Source organism: Rosa chinensis, chromosome 4 (genome assembly GCF_002994745.2).
Source record: "Rosa chinensis cultivar Old Blush chromosome 4, RchiOBHm-V2, whole genome shotgun sequence".
Taxonomy (NCBI): Eukaryota; Viridiplantae; Streptophyta; class Magnoliopsida; order Rosales; family Rosaceae; genus Rosa; species Rosa chinensis.
This window is the reverse complement of record NC_037091.1, coordinates 40235827-40256073: the sequence shown is the minus strand read 5'-3', so window position 1 is coordinate 40256073 and position 20247 is coordinate 40235827. Positions and strand designations below refer to the sequence as shown.

At 38.9% G+C, this 20247-nt stretch overlaps 2 protein-coding genes and 1 long non-coding RNA gene across 5 annotated transcripts; 1 reads left to right on the top strand and 2 right to left on the bottom strand.

Moving 5' to 3' along the window:
* Window positions 1–5674: 5674 nt before the first annotated feature.
* LOC112199299 (vicilin Jug r 2.0101-like) lies at window positions 5675–6653 on the bottom strand. The gene is made up of 3 exons (XM_040517892.1): window positions 6402–6653; window positions 5997–6288; window positions 5675–5890 (listed from the first exon to the last, which is right to left on the bottom strand). Exons 1-3 carry the CDS (start codon window positions 6618–6620, stop codon window positions 5706–5708), a joined length of 696 nt encoding a protein of 231 aa, XP_040373826.1. The 5' UTR covers window positions 6621–6653; the 3' UTR covers window positions 5675–5705.
* Window positions 5704–9491, top strand: LOC112200591. Of its 3 annotated transcripts, XR_005809499.1 has the most exons (6): window positions 5704–5838; window positions 6447–6726; window positions 7958–8143; window positions 8347–8568; window positions 8736–8921; window positions 9125–9490. It is a non-coding gene; the product is annotated as an uncharacterized LOC112200591 (long non-coding RNA). The 3 variants fall into 3 exon arrangements; XR_005809500.1 differs by having other exon boundaries at window positions 7958–8532; window positions 9125–9491; XR_005809498.1 differs by having other exon boundaries at window positions 7958–8568.
* Window positions 6945–7768, bottom strand: LOC112200589 (vicilin-like). The gene has a single exon (XM_024341623.2). The coding sequence runs from the start codon at window positions 7738–7740 to the stop codon at window positions 7189–7191; it is 552 nt and encodes a 183-aa protein (XP_024197391.1). The 5' UTR covers window positions 7741–7768; the 3' UTR covers window positions 6945–7188.
* Window positions 9492–20247: the final 10756 nt, after the last annotated feature.

Sequence of the window (20247 nt, the reverse complement as noted above, 5' to 3'; positions counted from 1 at the left end):
AACATCCATGGGCATCGCTAGCAGACTTGCAAGAAATGAGCAAGAAATGCATGAGGTAGGAAACGAGAAACTCCAACGGGTGTGAACGCTGGGCGCATTCTGGGAGCACCCGCCTTTTATGGATCCGATGCTCATACGAGATTATATGCTTTATATCCATAAAGCAATCTGCTCTCTCGAAAAGAGGAAGGCAGCATTGCTCAAAGAACAACAAGAGCTCCTTGTGCATGCTATCATATATCGGCGACCATCAATCTAGTGGGGAAGTTCTCTAGTAGAAATTAAAATAATATCATAATATGCATGTAATTCAAGCCAATATGGGATGTTTAATTTAATTTTTATCTTATTTGAACTTGTAATCAGTGATTTAGTGAATCAGTGTTAAGGATGTATAAAAACACCCTACTTTTAATTTTTGTTATTATAATTCTAATAGAACATGCAATTATATATCTAATATCTATATATAATAAGATTTGACCTAGGATAGGTTTTTTTTTTTTTAACAAATTACATATAAGTTATTGACAAAAGATGACTTAACAAATATATCCTCTAAAGATTGAATTAAACATATAAGGACTAAATCTTACAAATAAGGACAATGTGCTCTCCACTTGCCACATGTCATGATTTAATTTACTTTTTTACCCTTGACTACTTTTTTTGACATCTAATCCCTTTATGAGGATCAAATCTTACATATAAGGACAATCTGCTCTCCACTTGCCACATGTCATGAGTTAATTTACTTTTTTACCCTTAACTACTTCTTTTTTACTTTTTTTTTTTTCTGAGAATAATTCTTTATGTTACCTTTTTTTTTTTTTAAGAATAATCCTTTTGTGTTTTTTTTTTTTTTTTTTTTTTTTTTTTTTTTTTTTTTTTTTGAGAATAATCCGTTTATGTTACTTTTTTTTTCTCCTTAAGATTAACCCCTTTATGTTACTTCGCAAAACCTTACTCTCCTATTACTCTAATTTCATCATCTAATCCTGCTACTACACTCATCCAATCATGCTATTGCACTTATACTCGTCCAGTTCTGCTACTGCACTCGTCATTGTCCAATCCTGCTATTGCACTTGTCCAATCCTACTACTGCACTCGTCATCGTTTAATCCTGCTACTGTACTCACTGTATTCATACTCGTCCAGTTCTGCTACTGCCCTCGTACTTGTTTTCTGCTACTGCACTCGTCATCGCCTAATCCTGTTACTGCACTTGTCCAATCCTGCTACTGTACTCGCTGTATTCATACTCGTCCAGTTCTGCTACTACACTCATCATCGCTTAATCCTGCTACTGCACTTGTCCAATCATGCTACTGTACTCGCTGTATTCATACTCGTCCAGTTCTGCTACTGCCCACGTACTTGTGTTCTGCTACTGCACTCATCATCGCCTAATCCTGCTACTGCACTTGTACAATCCTGCTACTGTACTCGCTGTATTCATACTCGTCCAGTTCTGCTACTGCCCACGTACTTGTGTTCTGCTACTGCACTCGTCATCGCCTAATCCTGCTACTGCCCTCATAATGAAATTTCTTTAGTTCTTCTACTCTTACTTTAAAAATTAAAATTAAAATTAAAATAAGTAACAAAAAATATGTATAGGCATTTTGCTAGTTGTAGCCAAGCAATTACACAGAAAACCAAGGCAACAATATGGAAAATCAAAAATTGCACGTAAACAACAGTAGAGTGAATTCTAAAGTAGCTACACTTGCGACCAACAGTACAGTGGTTAACAAGCAATTAAATACTTCGTTTACCTGGAGTGGTGTACTGAAAGACCTCTGGATTGTACTGTAAAACTTCATTGTGAAGAATCATAGGTTGGACATAGCCATATTGAACTACCGCAGTATCTTCCCTCAGCTTCCTAACACTATACCATGTATATATTAGCAATAATTAACAAACAGAAAACGAAAAACAAATGCAACTATACAGAAAACCTACTTAAATCCAAAATTCGGTAAATTCAAAGGTGATAGAAACAATCAAACAGGTGAAATTTCAAATCGTTACTGCAATTTCAAGATGCTGCATTCAAATGTCAAAACTAAACCTAGAAATCAAAACTGCTCCTAAGAACAAATAACACACTTACAAGCAAGAGACGTCAGTAGCACGAAGCAGATCAGCAATCCTACTGGCCTGAACTGCGTCGTAGTAATTCAACCTCGCACTGCTCCGATTCGGCTCATCGAACAACCAGAGGTCCTGATCGGAGGAGCCGCAGAACACCGGAACGGAAGGCAGAGGCAAGCAAGGAGCTACTGTAGTATTAGAGAGCCGGATGCCTTAGTGGCTCCCGCCGGAGCCGAAGCACGAATTGATCGGATAGCTCATTGGAAGGCTCACCGGCATGGCTCAGTCCCTAGCCGGATTGATCGGAAAATTCCCAGAAAGCTCACCCGAAAGCTTGAGACTTCCGGCTTCGATTCAACTTCATCTGAGCTTCTCTGTGAAAACCTGAACCATAGACGTGATTGAGACACCAAGACCATTCGAACGTTGGTGGTCGGCCTCCGCATCACCGCCAGAATTTGCAGAAAACCCGCCGAGATACTCAGAGCTTTCGAGCTTCGAATAGTCGTCGTCCGACGTCGGATCGAGAAATTAAGGACATGGATCACACCGCCGAATAGATGGTTCGATCTCTGTCAGGTAGATCGATTGGGTCCCTGATCTGCAGAGGTCGCAATCGAGGCCGGGCTCGAGAATGGGTTGAGGCGTCGTGCTATCTTGATGCTCATCTATTTTGGGTTTTCGTTTTGGGCGTTAGTATTTGGTCAGTGGCATAAACGTAAATACTTTATCAAACTGAGTATTTTTGTCATTTTTCATTAAAATTAGGAGTCAGGCCTGCATCATTTGACTTTTGGGCCTGGGCTCATGTCCTTATTTGTATAAATCTTTTTTAAAGTGAGTTTTCTGTGTTTACATCTTTGGTCATGTGCTACTATGTAATTTTTTTTTTTTTTTTCCTTTCCTCGCACCATCTGGCAATGGGAGTTGATTATCCCAAATAACCAACATGCATGTTATATGTATATCTTGATTAGCTATCTTCAACCTCCTAGTGCAATTTATTCAGTGACCATAATCATGCACTTGCTAGTTTACATTCGATCGTCCCGAAATCCTTAAATCGATTTCCATGTCACATGTCAATGCAGTCTTCGGAATCATTTGCATACTCTGGATTAAATGGAACGATCATTTTCAAAAAATCACCCAAATTTATATTCACGTACTCATGATTGTCTTATTTGTACTATGCAAACAAAACCAATAAATTATTCTGGTAGTTGGAACTTGTCATTTCTTTTACAATTTTTTTTTCGCACTAAAAATACTAAAAGCTCTTTGGCCCAAAAAAAAAAAAAAAAACTCATTCTTTCTCTACATCAGTTGCCAACTTCTACTTCAAACGTCTTCTTAGCTAGTACTGATGGTCTGCTGTGCTACACATGGTACAACTTAACTGAATACTGATAAATGAACAAACCTGTATTTCACTGATCTGATCCTTTCCTCGTACGTTGGATCCCTTTCCTCTTTTTCACGATACTTCTGCTGACACATTCTTATGCATAGCTGCGGTTCTTGACTCGTTTTGCACCTGTCCATGCATTTCAAGTGTACTTTCCCTTTATCATAATCAGGGTTAGAATACCAAAGACTCAAGTAGTATTCTTCCCCCTGTTCTTCTAGACAAACTTTTCGGCACAGCTCCGGTGATCGGGCCGCAGTAGTACCACTCCCTTGGCAAATTTGCATGCACTGCTGGTACTGCTGATGTTCCCGCAGGCACCTGCTTTGGCATTGTTGCAGCTCTCGCATCTCTTCGCAACGTCGCAGGCATTGAGCGAGCTCGGAAATTGGCTTTTTGTAGTCGGGTACCACCTCACAGTATCCGGCATACAGATACTTGCAGTTTTGAAGACCGATGCCGTCCACTCCCTCACAGATGCGGGCTATACAATCAGTATCGTATTCAGTACTACTAAGGGTTTCATCGCCAAAAGTGAAAGAGGTAAGCAGGGCCGGTCCTGAGATTCTAACGGCCTGAGGCGAAGAATTAAAATGTGGCCTCCTATTGAGTGTGTGGGTGTCTATATATATATATTTTTTTTTTGTGCCAAATAACAGTATAAAATCATGTATTTTAAATAAAAGTAAATATGAAATCAATAACAATACACAAGTATATGAATATTTATTCCTTGCATAAAACTATAAATTACAAAACTATAAATTCTGAGCTCCAGACTTGTGTTTTCTAATGGGAGGCATCTTAACAATAAATAATCGATCTTGTTTGATGTGGGAAATTTTCTATGCATATACAATCAATATATAGGGTTTAATTTGGGTTAGTTTTCCATAAGGAGAAGGAAAAGAATAATTATTCATATAGAAGAAGGAAAGGAAAAGTTTATATGAAAAAGGAAAGGAAAAATAAAAAATAAAAAATGAGGCCACGGGTCCAAGTTTAAGGGATTGAATGAAAAAAAAAAAAAAACTGAAAGGGAAGCTGCTGCCTGCTGGGCCCACACTGCCACTCAATTCCCTTAATAGATTGAAAAAAATTCAAGAGAGAAGTGGAGCAGCACATGACTCGAACCTTGGTGGCCAAGGATAGAGTCTTGACTTCTCTTCCGCTGGAGCAACACGCAACCACATGCCTATGGCAACAAACTGTAATATATATATTATCTTTAACGTATATACAGAAATTTCAAACTCCGGAGGCCCCCGGGAGCCGGTGGCCTGAGGCGGCTGCCTCAGGCGGCAGCCCTCAGGGCCGGCCCTGGAGGTAAGCAAAACCGAGGAAGAGAAGACGATGAAGAAGAAGAGAAAAGGAAACCTAGCTTTCATGAACTCCATGCTTGCTAGCGCTACCTAGCTAGTTATTCTTTGATATTAATATAGTGTGATGACGCCGACCCCTTTTATATGATCTTTTTTTTTTGTGGATACTTGTATAGAAGCTTGAGGTACGTGGACATTTGGCTACGCACATTACATGCATCTTGACTAGTGTCCAAACGGACAAATTTGACGTGAGCTCATGGTGACAAGTGGACGAGGTGGGGCAAATTAAATTTTACATGTACATCCTTTTATGAGTTACTTCATCTATTTTTGGTCATGGATCAGATGAGTCTGATATCATCCCGGCCTATCTAGTTGAAATGGATGTATGTGATTACTATAGACACTAGTTTCGTTGTGAACGAATTAATAAATGAGAGCATAATTTGTACAAAATTGGTTCGGATTTCTTCTTTTGGGGAGGTTAATTTAAAGGTGAGAAGAGGATTTCTTGATCTTTACTGTTCTTGTACGAATGTTTGTTTAGGGTTAGTTTTCTGAGCTTAGAGTAATCAAGTATATACTTATGTAACTAGATAAATAAATAGAATCCAAAATAGATCGTGGATTTGAATCAAGGATTAAAAGTGAATGAACAGAAACAGAGAACGGAAATGTATTTATTTCATGTGGCAGAGAGCTAGAGCTATATTTTTTTCAGACAAAAGCTCACTCTACATGAGCTCGTACTTGCAAACTCTAGCACAGCCTATCTACTACTGCTGCTGCTTTGCATACTATTACTACTTGGATTTTATTACATCATGCTGCGTACATTACTCTCTCCCTATAGTACTGCTTATATCTATTTAAAAGCCTGTAAATGCCAAAATTGAAGATAAGGGCTCGTCTCTGCCTCCTCTCTGCTGCTGGCTCTGCCCTGTCGGGGCGAAATAAGATTCCCTCTGTCTGTTGATGATCTGCTCCATCTCTTGCCCGAAGGTCAGTTGCTTAGCCTCTCTCTCCATCTCCCTAATCGGGTTAGCCTCTCTCCCTGCAGAGAAAGGAACATATCATGTGTTAGTAACCAACTAATTAATCAGCAAGGCTTAGGATTTTCAATGTGTTAATTCATCTCAAAGCATGATAAATTGAGCTACCTGCAATGAAGTTCCTCTTGTTGTTTTGGGCATTGATTCCAAATCCCAACATTTTCAATTGTTGGTTTTGGGCAACTATGGCAATGGGATGACCTGCTGGGATAACGAAAACATCACCCTCTGATACATCAGCTGTGACCTTCACCTGTTCTCCTTGTTGTTCTACTTCTTCCTCACCCATTTGGCTCTGGCTTGCCATGTGTGGGCATGCCATCTCGACCCGTCCGCTTCCTTCCACAACCAGCACCACGAATATTGCTTTAGAATTGTAGTGTGGCAGCATCATAGCTTCCTGCAACATTTCCCAAAATTAATTTTATCAAATTTTCAAAAGACATTTTACTAAGACATGTGCCCCACTATAACTTATAGAATATAATAATTTTCTTTCTCTGATTTACTTACATTGTTGACTTCAACGCAAGTGACTGAAACATCCATGTCCTGCAGCTGTCCGAACTTCTCAGGGCGAGCTTCGAATAATTTGCCGAACTCGTTGGCTTGGATGGGCTTTTGGTTTCGAAGATTGAATGGACCCTTGCCAGACTGACGGCCTTTGCTCCTGGGTGAAGAAGCGTGCTGACTCAATGCCTGGAGTTGTTTTGGTGATGCCCTCATCACCATGCCTTGCCTCTTCTGCTGTTGTTGTCCAAACACCCTCCGTAGCTGATCGCTTGGGGTCTAGTCACAAAATTATTCGAGCCTAGTTCGTGTACGTCATGTAAACCAGGTTAGTAACAGTTAATGAAAAATAAGAACTGAAACTTACATTGAAGGCTGATTCAAGAATGTCATCGCTGAAAACGTTGAAGTATGAGTCTAGGTCTTGAGAACTTGCAGAGAAGAATTCCTGCGGCAAATTAAGCAATGTTATACAAAACTAGTTACCTTAATTTTCCGAAATAGAATCAGGATTCTTTTCCTGTTTGATGACCTCAAATCGTCCAGGAGTGTTGACTGGCTGCTTGAGCTTCGCAATTCTTAGAGTCTGATCAATGTCGTTGTTAACAAGGTAGACGGTAGCTCCTGCAGGAACTCTGAGGACATCACCCATTTCCATGTTGAACGACTCTTTGTTGTCTTGCATCAACATTGTACAGGTGCAACGTCCTGCAATACCATATTTATAAAGCAATTAAAGTTGTGGATTTATATTGTTTATAAATGACTCAATTGTTAACAGAAGACGTCCTTACTCACCATTGATAACAACGAAAATAGATTCAGCATCACAATGGTGTCGGAGGACGAAAGTGTTGGGCTTGGCCTCGATGATGGCTAATCGGTAGTTCCTAATGCCGCGAAGAAGCTTATTTTCATTCTTGGTGAACCTCTCAAGAACATACATCCCACCTTCTTGAGACCTGAATTTTTGCTGAAACATGTCCGAGGGAAAGTAGTAAGGGTTGTTCATTTGGCTCTGACCCCGACTTTGCTGGTCCTCCCTTTCTCGTCGATAGTTCTGGCTCTGACCGTGTTGACCCTGCTCAAGTTGTTGCTGGCACCTTCTTTGGCACTGTTGTTGCTGTTGTTGATCCCCACGTTGTTGCCTCTGGCAGCGTTGCTCGCAGATTTGTTGACGCTCTCGCTGGCTCAATTGCTGTGCACATTGCTGACGGCACTTCTGCTGCTGCTCTTGTTGGCCTTGTTCCCTTGATTGGCAACCCTGTTGACATTGCTCAAGTTTTTGTTCGGGATCTGTTGATGTATTAATGTCTTGTTCTCCTTGCTCGAGCTGCTGCATGCACCTGTGTTGGGAGGTTAAAGTTTATAGTGAGTGAACTAATCATGCATAAATAAGAACATAAATGAACATATTAGAGGGAAAAATATGGGATTACTTTTATAATACTAAATATAGAAACATAACAATCCTTATAGATATTTTGACAATTCATTTGAATCACCTTCTTTGGCACTGTTGCTGATCACTGTCTTGCATCTGACACCGTCTTTGGCAGATTTGTTGACGCTCTTGCTGGCTCAATTGCTGTGCGCATTGTTGACGGCACTGCTGCTGCTGTTGTTGGCCTTGTTGCCTCGATTGGCAACTCTGTTGGCATTGCTCAAGTTTTTGTTCGGGATCTCTTGATTTGTTAATGTCTAGTTCTCCTTGCACGAGCTGCTGCATGCACCTGTGTTGGGAGGTTAAATTTTAGAATGAGTGAACTAATCATGCATAAATAAGAACATAAATGAACATGTTACCTGGAAAAATACGAGATAACTTTTATAATACTAAATATAGTGACATAACATAATCCATATAGATATTTTGACAGTTCATTTGAATCACCTTCTTTGGCACTGTTGTTGACCACTGTCTTGCATCTGACAACGTCTTTGGCAGATTTGTTGACGCTCTTGCTGGCTCAATTGCTGTGCGCATTGTTGACGGAACTGCTGCTGCTGTTGTTGGCCTTCTTGCCTCGATTGGCAACTCTGTTGGCATTGCTCAAGTTTTTGTTCGGGATCTCTTGATGTGTTAATGTCAAGTTGTCCTTGCTCGAGCTGCTGCATGCACCTGTGTTGGGAGGTTAAATTTTAGAATGAGTGAACTAATCATGCATAAGTAAGAACATAAATGAACATGTTAGCTGGAAAAATACGAGATAACTTTTATAATACTAAATATAGAGACATAACATAATCCATATAGATATTTTGTCAGTTCATTTGGATCACCTTCTTTGGCACTGTTGCTGACCACTGTCTTGCATCTGACAACGTCTTTGGCAGATTTGTTGACGCTCTCGTTGGCTCAATTGCTGTGCGCATTGTTGACGGCATTGTTGCTGCTGTTGTTGGCCTTGTTGCCTCGATTGGCAACTCTGTTGGCATTGCTCAAGTTTTTGTTCGGGATCTCTTGATGTGTTAATGTCTAGTTCTCCTTGCTCGAGCTGCTGCATGCACCTGTGTTGGGAGGTTAAATTTTAGAATGAGTGAACTAATCATGCATAAATAAGAACATAAATGAACATGTTAGCAGGAAAAATATGAGATAACTTTTATAATACTAAATATAGTGACATAACATAATCCATATAGATATTTTGACAGTTCATTTGAATCACCTTCTTTGGCACTGTTGCTGACCACTGTCTTGCATCTGACAACGTCTTTGGCAGATTTGTTGACTCTCTCGCTGGCTCAATTGCTGTGCGCATTGTTGACGGCACTGCTGCTGCTGCTGTTGGCCTTGTTGCCTCGATTGGCAACTCTGTTGGCATTGCTCAAGTTTTTGTTCGGGATCTCTTGAGGTGTTAATGTCTAGTTCGTCTCCTCGCTGTTCAAATTGCCTCTCACACCTTGTGTAGGTCAGAAGGTTCAGTTTTAGAATAGTGGCAATACAAATGTTAGATATTGTTTTATAAGATCTTTTATTAAATATTTGAACCTCGGTATAATTCATTGTAAACATAACTTTGATTTAATCTCATGTTATAAATATCAGAGCCCTAAAATTATTAATCACCTCTGTTGGCATTGTTGCTGTTGGCGCCAATCCCCCCTTTGTTGCCTCTGACAATGCTGCTGGCAAGTTTGTTGAGCGCATTTCTGGCTACATTGTTGCTGTTGTTGGCGACCGTGTTGTCTGGATTGACAGCTCTGCTGGCACTCCTCAAATTGCTGTTCCGTTTCTCTTGATGTGTTAATGTCTTGTTCTTCCAGTTGCTGTTCAAATTGGCTCTCGCACCTTGTGTTGGGAAGATTTTAATTTTAGAAAAATGGATATATGATAATTTAATGAGCTTGTAAAATTAGGCTTTTAGGACCACGGAACTATGAGAGAGCTCTAGATTATTATCACCTTCTTTGGCAGTGTTGCTGCTGTTGCCAATCCCCACGTTGCTGCCTTTGACAGCGCTGCTGGCACATTTGTTGGCGCTCGTGCTGGCTCATTTGTTGACCGCAATGTTGGCGGCATTGCTGCTGCTGTTGCTGGCCGTGTTGCCTCGACTGGCAACTCTCCACGCACTGCTCAAACTTCTGCTCAGGATCACGAGAGAACGGGGTTCTGCTACCGCCACCGCGGCCTCCCTGCTGCTGCATCCGCTCTCTGCATTCTTGCTGGCACTGCTGCTGTTGAAGTCCGCGCGGCATCTCCTCCTGGCATCGCCTCTGGCATTGCTCCAACTGCTGGGAAGGATCCTCATGATGATAAGCAAGAGAGAAGGAGATTGAGGCGAGGAGAAGAGTGGAAATTAGGAAAAAAGTTTTGAGTATCGCCATGGTTATTGCTTTTGATGAGTCTGGAAAAGCATAGCCGAGTCGTGAGGCATTTATAGGAGGCCAAGGCTTTGCGTGCAATGTACATTTGTCTATTGAAGTTACATGCAAGGTGACTAGTGTCCTCTGTATGGGACCGATTGAAATTGAAGCTCACTACGTCCGACTTGATCGTCTTCACGTGAAGAAGAGAAATAAGGACGAAATGAAACTGTGGGGGTTCATATTCTAAGGAACTCTGAAGCGTGGAATCGGGGTTGGTATCTGCTTTTTGTGGGAAGAGAGGACAGCTCATTGGAACGTGTTGAGATGCATGGAAGTGTGAATAGCCAGAAATTGGAGCTGGGTTGGTGGATGTGGCGATGCTCTAATGCGAATACTGACAGAGCTGTGAGACAGGCAGTTTGGTGCAGAGACAGTCAGGCATGCTATACTGCTATAGAGTATACTCATCTAAATATACTGACCCGCTCAGTCATCCTTTGCCAAAGAGATCATGCATGATAGGACTGACTAAAGAATTTCTATAATTCATGCCTACGGGTCATCGTGCCCGGGCTAAGACCGGCCCTATCCTAAATTTTAAGGCTTAGGGTAGGGCCGGGCAGGGCCTAATCAAAGTCAACAAAATTTAGGGTTGGGTAGGACCGTAGGATTGGGCTAGGGCTTAAATATGCTAACCCTTACCCGCCTGAAAAACCCGATCCGCTAGGACCTAAAGGGTAGGACCGAAATGGGCCAAAAAGGGCCTTATTTTGTTTAACAAAAAAAAAAAATATATATATATATATATATTTTTTTTTTTCCTCAAAATGTGGCTAAATGATTGGGAGATTCTAGTTGGACCTCCAAATCTGCTATTTGGACCTCCATCTTTTTTCAGTTTTTCTTTGACTTTGTCAACTCATATGAAAAGACAAATAAGAACAAAGAGATAGAGAAAAAAAATTCTTACTTCCATGGCAAATCTCTTCAGTTGTTCTTTTCACTTTCAATTTATAGTCTCCCTTCAATCTCTCATACTTGGATTCGAGATGATACCTTTGTAGAAATTTTCAAATTGTTATTCTTTCCGCTTAAAGTCTCTTTCATGAAATCATAGAAGCATCTAATATTCTTTAACGTTAAACCATGAAATTCAAAACCCATAGGAAATCCTAGCATAATCTGCCAAAGATCTGCTCAACAAAAACTACACAAAATCTACTTTCCCAATTCAACTAGGATTGGTTTTTTTTTTCTTTTTTTTTTTTCCTTTTCCTTTGACAAGGTTTCCAAGCTGATTTGAAAGTGAGAATTTGGCAAGTTCTAGCCTTGATGTCGCTCTCCAGAACTACGCAAAAATCTTCTACAAAGCTTTTCAAATCGTTACACCAAAAAGCCTTGAACAGTGCTTGATAACAAGACTTTGTAAGAAATTTCCAGATTTCGTTATTCTCTTGCTACCTACTCGAGCTTGTACCAAGACCATACAATCACCTTTCTGAATGATTCTTGAGTCCTTAAGGTCCTATGACATCATGTCTTCATGTGTAACAATTACCTTCCAGAAAGGTCTCCATTAAGGCTATGAGAAAGTTCCTCAAAAACTCAATCCAGACAAGTTCGCTGGAGAAAGTTGCCTGAGATGCCAATTTCTTGGACTTGGAGCAAACGCTTCACACCGTCATTTTGAACAATTAGACATAGCCTTGTAGTATGACATCAGGAATTTAATAATAATCGAACTCCTTCATGAAAGCTTCCATTAAAGCCTAGGGAAAATTCCTTGAAAATGCAGTCCAGAAAGCTGACGAAATCTGCCTTCTCGAGGTGCCTACTTTGAACTTGATTTTCCACTTCATTTTTTACGCTTTTGTACCAATTGAGTGATACTACACGTCCTTCTTTGACATCAATACTACACGTCCAAGACCTTAGTTGCCTCATTTAAGCTTCAATTTCTCCTCGGTTGCTTCATAAAGTAGCTAAGATAATAACAAAATTAAAATGGTCTGGATCATATTTCTTATGTCAGAATGACAAACCAGATGAACCTTTGCTTGATCATTCCTACAACTTATCAGATGAAGATATTTCATCAGTACATTAACATCACTTGACTGATTGATTCTAGAACAATTAGACAATATAACAAAGATAAAAGAAGGGTGGCAAATTGAAACATGGCTGATGCCATTATTCTGTCAAGGATTTTTTTTTTTTTTTTTTTTTGAAGATAAGTTCATTACTTAATCAAGGCCAGAAGGCACGTACATTATATGCTATCTTACACCAAGTAATACCTAGTTGGTCTAAGCTGTTAAGCACATAACAGGTAACCCCCATTGGGAACAACTGAAGCACAGAGGATTAACCTAGCCATAAGGAGACAAATCCAACAACTATCTAGACCCTTGCTAGAGTAACTCTAATTGCCAAGGACCTCAATTGGTGTACAATCAGAGAAACTAAACCTAAATAGAAATAGACTAGAATCAAATTCTAGGTATCGAACCAAGAAAGCTTAAGGCTTTCCTTTGCCCTTATTCTTAGGGCTAATCTCATGAGCAGCATCAACCGAAGAGTAAGTCAGACGCAAAGTCCCACTCATCTTCTTCTGTGGGCGAGGATGTTTGTTCTTGCTTCCTAAAGGTCTTCCAACCTTCTTCTTCAGGATTCCTTGTTCACTCTCAGTAGCAGCTTCAATCAACCCTAGGGCATCTGCTTGCAGTATGGGTATCTTTCCACCCAGGATTGTCTTGAGTTTCTTTGGGGAGGGAGTGCAACCGCTAGTCCTGTTTCTTTTCTTATACACCTTAGGCTCCATTTGCGCAGCCTGAACAGGTGAGCTATACTCGGAACTCCTAGCCCTGAAAGCCGAATCAGAAGCATCGGTCCCAACCTGCTCTACCTGCTGTGCTCCTACAGGTCCATCAGTTTCCTCATCAGCCATATCGGGCACGGGACTCCCAGATGGATCAACTTATGATAATGATTTGTCTAGCTTTCGGATTATAGGCTTTTTTTCTTCTTGAGCAAGGCAGAGGAGGGTTGTGGAAGTTCTCGGCTGGCCTGGGCTGAAAAAGAGAAAATTCCACCTATAATTGAAGGACCACCAAAAGGTATAGCTCTAGAGGTGGAGATGGCTGGGTTGGGCGCCATGCATTTAACTCCCGAATGCGTAAGTAGGCCGCATTGAGAACACCTACCTTTGAGATGCTCAAATTGAAACTTCAAGAGTGGTTCAATCCCTGTCTCCAAGAAGATCTTATGCTCAAGGAGGATAGGTTTGGAGATGTCATGCAAGAAGAGGATGCGCATCAATCCTCTCCGAAACTCCTTCTTGTCATACTCCAGGAAACCCCCCAGGAGATTCCCAATGAGGACTAGGTTATCAGGCTCTTCATACAATGGAGGAATACCTGAAACCCTAGCCCAGATTCGAACATGTTTCATGGAAACTTCAGCAATGGGTAAAACTCCGTCGTACTCCTCTAGGCAGACTGGAGCACGATCAAAACACCAAACTCCACCTTTGAGAACCTTATTTCGATCTCGGGCTGATCCGAAAGAGAATAGGAACAGGTTGTCATTCTTTGCTTGATCATTCCTACAACTTATCAGATGAAGATATTTCATCAGTACAATAACATCACTTGACTGATTGATTCTAGAACAATTAGACAATATAACAAAGATAAAAGAAGGGTGGCAAATTGAAACATGGCTGATGCCATTATTCTGTCAAGGATTTAGTACTACTGTACACGTGAGAATTATAGTATAGAAGCCATGATTTTGGCTTATATAACAAAGTCGGTCCTCTACTTCAAACTACAACATTTTAAAACATTTTGCTAATCCAACCATTTGAACTCCGAAAAGTAGAGTAATCAAATTGGTTTCAAGTTCTAATTTTATATTCTAGAACCAAGCAAACATTTACAAAACAAGCACTACTGTTCTAATCAAAGAGAAATTACAAAGTAAAACAATATCATTACATTCTTCTGCACACACCACCAGTTATATTTTCTTACTGCTCAGTCCTACTTGAACCACGCAGATGTTGGCTTAAGTTGCCATTATCAATATATTCATAGACTAGGAAAAAAAACAACCCTCAACAGAATAACCAATCAAGCGCACCTGACAAAACATATTGCATTCCAACATACACTGGAAAACTCATCTTGCTGTAACATTGTGTATCTAATGAAGCTCTCATTTTAGAAATTACACGAAATAATATCAATAATTCAATACTCATACCCAACCTCTAGTTCCTGACGCACTAGCTAGGCCTTACTTGCAACCTGATAAAATTTGTTGGTTTTCTCATATATGGCTCAAAAAGCTTAATTTTGTAGGAATTAGGATGCGCTTAGCACACCATTGAGAGACTAAAATGCAAAGATTCTAACTTGGGATATTTATTGTAACACCATGATAAAGTTCATTGCATACTCAAGATACCCAAAACATGTATTCAAAAGAATCCAAATTTAATTGAAATTTTTGCCAAAATTTGAAATTCCAATTCAAAATTTAAAATTGAGAGACAGACGGAAACCTGTATTGCTTGTAGCAATCAAAGGAGTCGCCACTCCAGCCCTGAGTTTTATTAGCTGCCATAACCAAGAACGAAATCAAGCACCCCAACAACTCGCTACCATGGAATCCTAGCGCCGCTGTCTTCACCACAAGGTCTCTCCTTAGGGGCCGTCTTACCGTCCTCCATCTCCCAACCCAAACCCTGGAAATCCTTTGCTAAACGCATATTATATGATGTTCAAGGATATTTTGGTAAAAATAAGGAGGTCTATTTAGCTTTTTTAGTATTCTAAAAAGTTGATTAGAGGTGTACTAAGTAGGTGAGGTCCAAATAGCAAATTTAGAGGTCCAACTAGAACCTCCCAAAATGATTATATAGTTGTTCTTTGTTGATCATATTTAATACAAGACACACACACACACACACATATAAAAATTAACTTATAACATTTATTAATTTAGTTAAGGTGATTATATTCAATTAACTATTTCTCTAAATCTCCCAATATTAATTGTTGTGTAACAAAGAAAATAAAAATTAAAGAAAACAAAGTCTATGTAATAGAAAATAATAAAAATAATATATAAATTTTAAGGTAGGGCCAGGTAGGGGCCGTAGGGCTTTTAGGCTCGGGCCTGGCTTAGCCCTTACGGGCTCAATCGGGCCGGGCAGTAGGGTAGGGCCGGGCTTCATTTGCATGACCCTTACCCTACCCTATTTGAGAAAGGGTAGGGCCGGCCCGCCCTAATGCAAGGGCCCGGTCGGGCTTCGGCCCTACGGGCCGGGTGGGTTTAGGGCCGAAGGGCTAAATGATGATGCCTATTCATGCCCAATCCTTTTTATATGACAAGTTCCATATATAATATCTTTAAAAATTAAAGGGTTCTTGACCAAAAGCACCAAAATGAGGCAAACTTATCCCATTTACCTCAGCAACAGATTTTTATTCCCACTTACCCAGTTTAAAGCAAAATGACAGTTTTGCCATTCACTTAATTAATTAATTACATATGCCTCTATGTCTTTCTCCTCTCTCCACGATCTGAACTCTCTCTCTCTCTCTCATCCCTCTCCGTCTGCTCTCTTTCTCTCATCGCTCCCCGATCTGCTCTCTCTCTCTCATCACTCCCCGATCTCCAACTCCTGCGAGGTTCGACCTCTCACCCAGGTTTCGCTGCAACTCGCAGGTGAGCTCGACCGCTGTCGCTCTGCCAACGACCGCGTTGAACCACTGCAACTCCCAAATTCCGTGCAAATCTTCCGTGAGCTCGACCGCGTCCAACAGCCTCACCGGTGCGAGTCGACTTTTGCCCGGATTCTGCTGCAGCTCAGCCGGCGCTAACAACAACGACTTCGATGGCCTCCTGGACGCCTCGCCGTCTATTTGGCGTCGCCGATGGCCTCTTGGACGCCACCGGTGCTCGACCTAAGCTGTGGCAGAAGAGAGAGGTGATTGGGTGCCCAGAGCTTTTCTCTGGGTGCACAAATCTTTTTTTTTTTTTTTTAAAGTAACGGGACAGAAGGAAAGAAAAAAAAAATTTTGAATGTCTATTGCCCTCTAATAGATGTCTATTACCCATCTATTGGAGGGCAATAGACGGCTATTGGGGGCAATGGACGTTTTGAATTTATGTAATCTCCTTGTTTTTTTTTTTTTTTTTTCTGTAATCAAAGTTTTATTTGTCTAAATTTAGGGAGATTACTTCTCATTCTGGCAACTGAAAGTCCTATTGGGGGGCAATAGACGTCTATTGGGGGCAATACATGGCTGATAGTCGTCTATTCGGGGGCAATAAACGTCTATTAGGGGGCAATAGACTATTGGGGCTAAAAAAAACTTTCAGACGAGATTTTCAGCAAATTCAGGTGGGCAGCAGCCGGTGACCGGAATCCTGCGAAAGTTGACCGGATTTTGGCTGCCAGTGACGGGGCTCCGGCGAAGTCTCCCATGGTTTCTCTCTCTCTCTCTCTCTCTCTCTCTCTCTCTCTAAGTATAAAGGGGTGAGGGTAAAATGGTATTAAAAAAAATTAAAAACAAAAAAAAAATCTTAATGGGGTATTAGGGAATACCTCCTTAGAGTGTTTTGGGTAAGAGAGAATTAAAAAAACTTAATGAGGTAAATGGGAAAAAAATCTCTAAAAATGGGGTAAATGGACAAAAACCCAAAATTAAAATAGAGTTTTTAGTTTCTTGTTTGTACCACAAGTGCGTGCTAGCAGATGAGAATCAGATGGTTGATTTTTTCTTAGAGAGTGAGAGTATTCTTCCCCAAGTAGACTTGCTTAAAAGTGAGCATCTCTTTAGGCTATAATGAATAGCATTGGTTTAGATAGATTTTTCTAGATTTTCTTGCCGGATTTCTTGTTTAAGTGCATGTAGAATCTAGCATGTTTTATGTTTTTTTTTTTTTAGCATGTTTTATATTATTGATTCTAATTATATCAATTTTTTTTTAGGGGCCGTGACCACTTACCCAATTTTAGCCTAAAAGTTGCCCAGTTGCTCCACTAAGAGTTTTTTAACCTCATTTACCCAATTTAAAAGGGAAAAGACTATTTTAGACAAAGCATGACAAACAATTACAAACCTACCCAGATCTTCGCTCACTTTCACCCTCTGGAACCGCTTCAGCTTTCGCCTCCTCCACTAGCTCCAGCTTCTCGTCTCCGTCGTCTGCCTTTTTCAACAACCACCAGGACCACCATAGCCACTACCACTACCATCGCTCCGCTCCACCGACGCATGTCAATCTCTACACCTCCAGTGCTCTGTCTCCAATTGTCCGCTTCTTCATCGAGCACTTTCTATCTCCCCAAACTGATCCACAAATACTTCCAAGAAGAACAGCCCAATCGCAGCGACCAGGAAGGCGTGTATGTGCTCACCATGACGAACTCGCTTGTAATAACCCGAAAATTAGTGTCAACTATAGAACACTATATTATTAACTATATTTGAAAAATCTTTGTTATTGAGCTCAAGACTCTCATCTATGTTATTTTTGTGATGCATGTCATTTTAGTACTAATTATTGTAATTTTTTTTACTAGAGTTCTTTACTTATTAATTGGGTAAATGTGCTTATGGATGTGTATGTGTACATACATATATATATATATATATGCATATATATATATATATATATATATATTTAGCAAGTGGATTTATGCTTTCTTTCTTTTTATTTTTTTTATTTTTATTTTATCATTTTAATCATTTAACCTAAATAGTAATTAGTCACTGACCTTATAATAGTTTGCCACTTACTTATTTTATGCTTAATTCTAGCCTATTTAAGCATATGATCTGATCATACTTCTTACAAGCTTGAAGATCAAATGCAAAATTGATCAAACACTCCCTTAGTTGAAGAGAAAACTCAACTAGAAGTTCTTCACACAAATCCTTCATCATTTTCCTCTTTAGAAGCTCCCTTTGTTTTTCTTAAAGAAGTCCAAGCTTGAATTCAAGACCAAAATCTTCATCTCACCCCTGAGTTTCTTAAGTAAGTACATGAATACATTTCTATATTCTTTTGTCTTTAAGATTTATCAAACTACATAATCAATGATAAGATGGAAAAGGATCTGCTTTGCTGCAAACCAGTATTTTGGTATATAACAAAATCTGTTTTGTCAAAACTAATTACAGTATTAAATTCCTCATCAAAAGTTCTTCAATTTAGGCTTTTGAATCACTAAAAAAGGTTAAGAAATGAAGAAGTTATGGCTAATCAAAGTTTTCAACTTTTAAACTTGCTGGAAACCTCATACAGCCATCACAACTTCAAAATTCATATCTCCCTCATTTCTTAACCATTTTCTACAAACTTTATATCAATTTGAAGCTTAGGACCTCTACTTGTGATCTGGAAAGTTTGAGAATTAATGGTAATTTTATACTATACGTAAAGACTGAGATATCAAAGGACAGTATTAAAAATATCGGTTTCTGCACTGTTAAGGTTCTTCACCATTTCTGGACTATATCACTCTGATTTGGACTACATGACTTATTCCATTGGATTCCTTGTGAAAAACCCTTTGAAATGATGTACTCATTTGACTAATTCGGACTTGTGATGGACAACATAACACATCTTGAAGTTTGATGACTCTAATTGGAGAAACATGAACATGGTTGATGAACTTCAATGGATTTGGACATAAGGACTGAAATACTAACTATAATATAATTTTGTTAAATTGTTTATAGTTACTTATTTAATGCTTGTGCTTTATTATTACCTATTTTACTTGATTTTAATTATGTATAAGCTTCTTTTTAATGTTTATGCTAACTATAATTTAATTTTGTTAAATTGTTTATAGTTACTTATTTAATGCTTGTGCTTTATTATTACCTATTTTACTTGATTTTAATTATGTATAAGCTTCTTTTTAATGTTTATGCTAACTATAATTTAATTTTGTTAAATTGTTTATAGTTACTTATTTAATGCTTGTGCTTTATTATTACCTATTTTACTTGATTTCAATTATGTAAAGCTTCTTTTTAATTATGTTGTTTGCTAGTGAATTTACTTATTTGTGATATACAATTATGTTATACATGTTTTCATATGAGATTATTCATAAGTATATGTATCTATATGTGTGTATACATATACATATATTACGATCTATAATTCATAAAGATTGTATGTTGTGAAATTGATTATGTCTAAGATACTTATTTGTGATATACAATTATGTTATACATGTTTTCATATGAGATTATTCCTAAGTATATGTATCTATATGTGTATATATATATATATATATATATATATATATTACGATCTATAAATCATAAAGATTGTATGTTGTGAATTTGATTATGTCTAAAAAGTACAATTGTGAAGCCGGGTGATTACAACAACCTCGTGCTTAAGTGAATTACTGGTAAATGTGTTTTGGTGCTTCGTGGTTTTCCCGTGCTTTGGTATTATGGACCCTAGCACGTGGATTTATGATTTGTTACCAGTCAACCTGGTTTTCCCGTGTTTTGGTATTATGGACCTTAACACGTGGATTTATGATTTGTTACCAGTTAATCCGAAAATTCACTAAAAAGTTAAGTGTACTTATGTTATTTTGATCAAATATCTATCTATGATATATTTTGAATATGTGAAGGTGTTAGTGAAATTGATCAAATATCTATCTATATGTGAAGGTGTTAGTGAAAAGAAAATCAAGCATGTATTGCTTTAAGGTTATTTCACATATTAATACTACAATATTTGTTGGTTTGATAAGAATATGTGACTATGTGATTTATTACCAAACCATTCACACGAATGAATATATTTGTATATATGTGTGTGTGTATTGTGTGTATATATATACATATTTAAGAATTCGTATGAACTTAAATGGTTCTTGGTACATTTTAACTTGGTTGTTCAGTTTTGATTTCTTATAAGACACATTAATATAAGAATGTAAGTTGTGTACTTACTGGGCTTATGTTGCTCATGA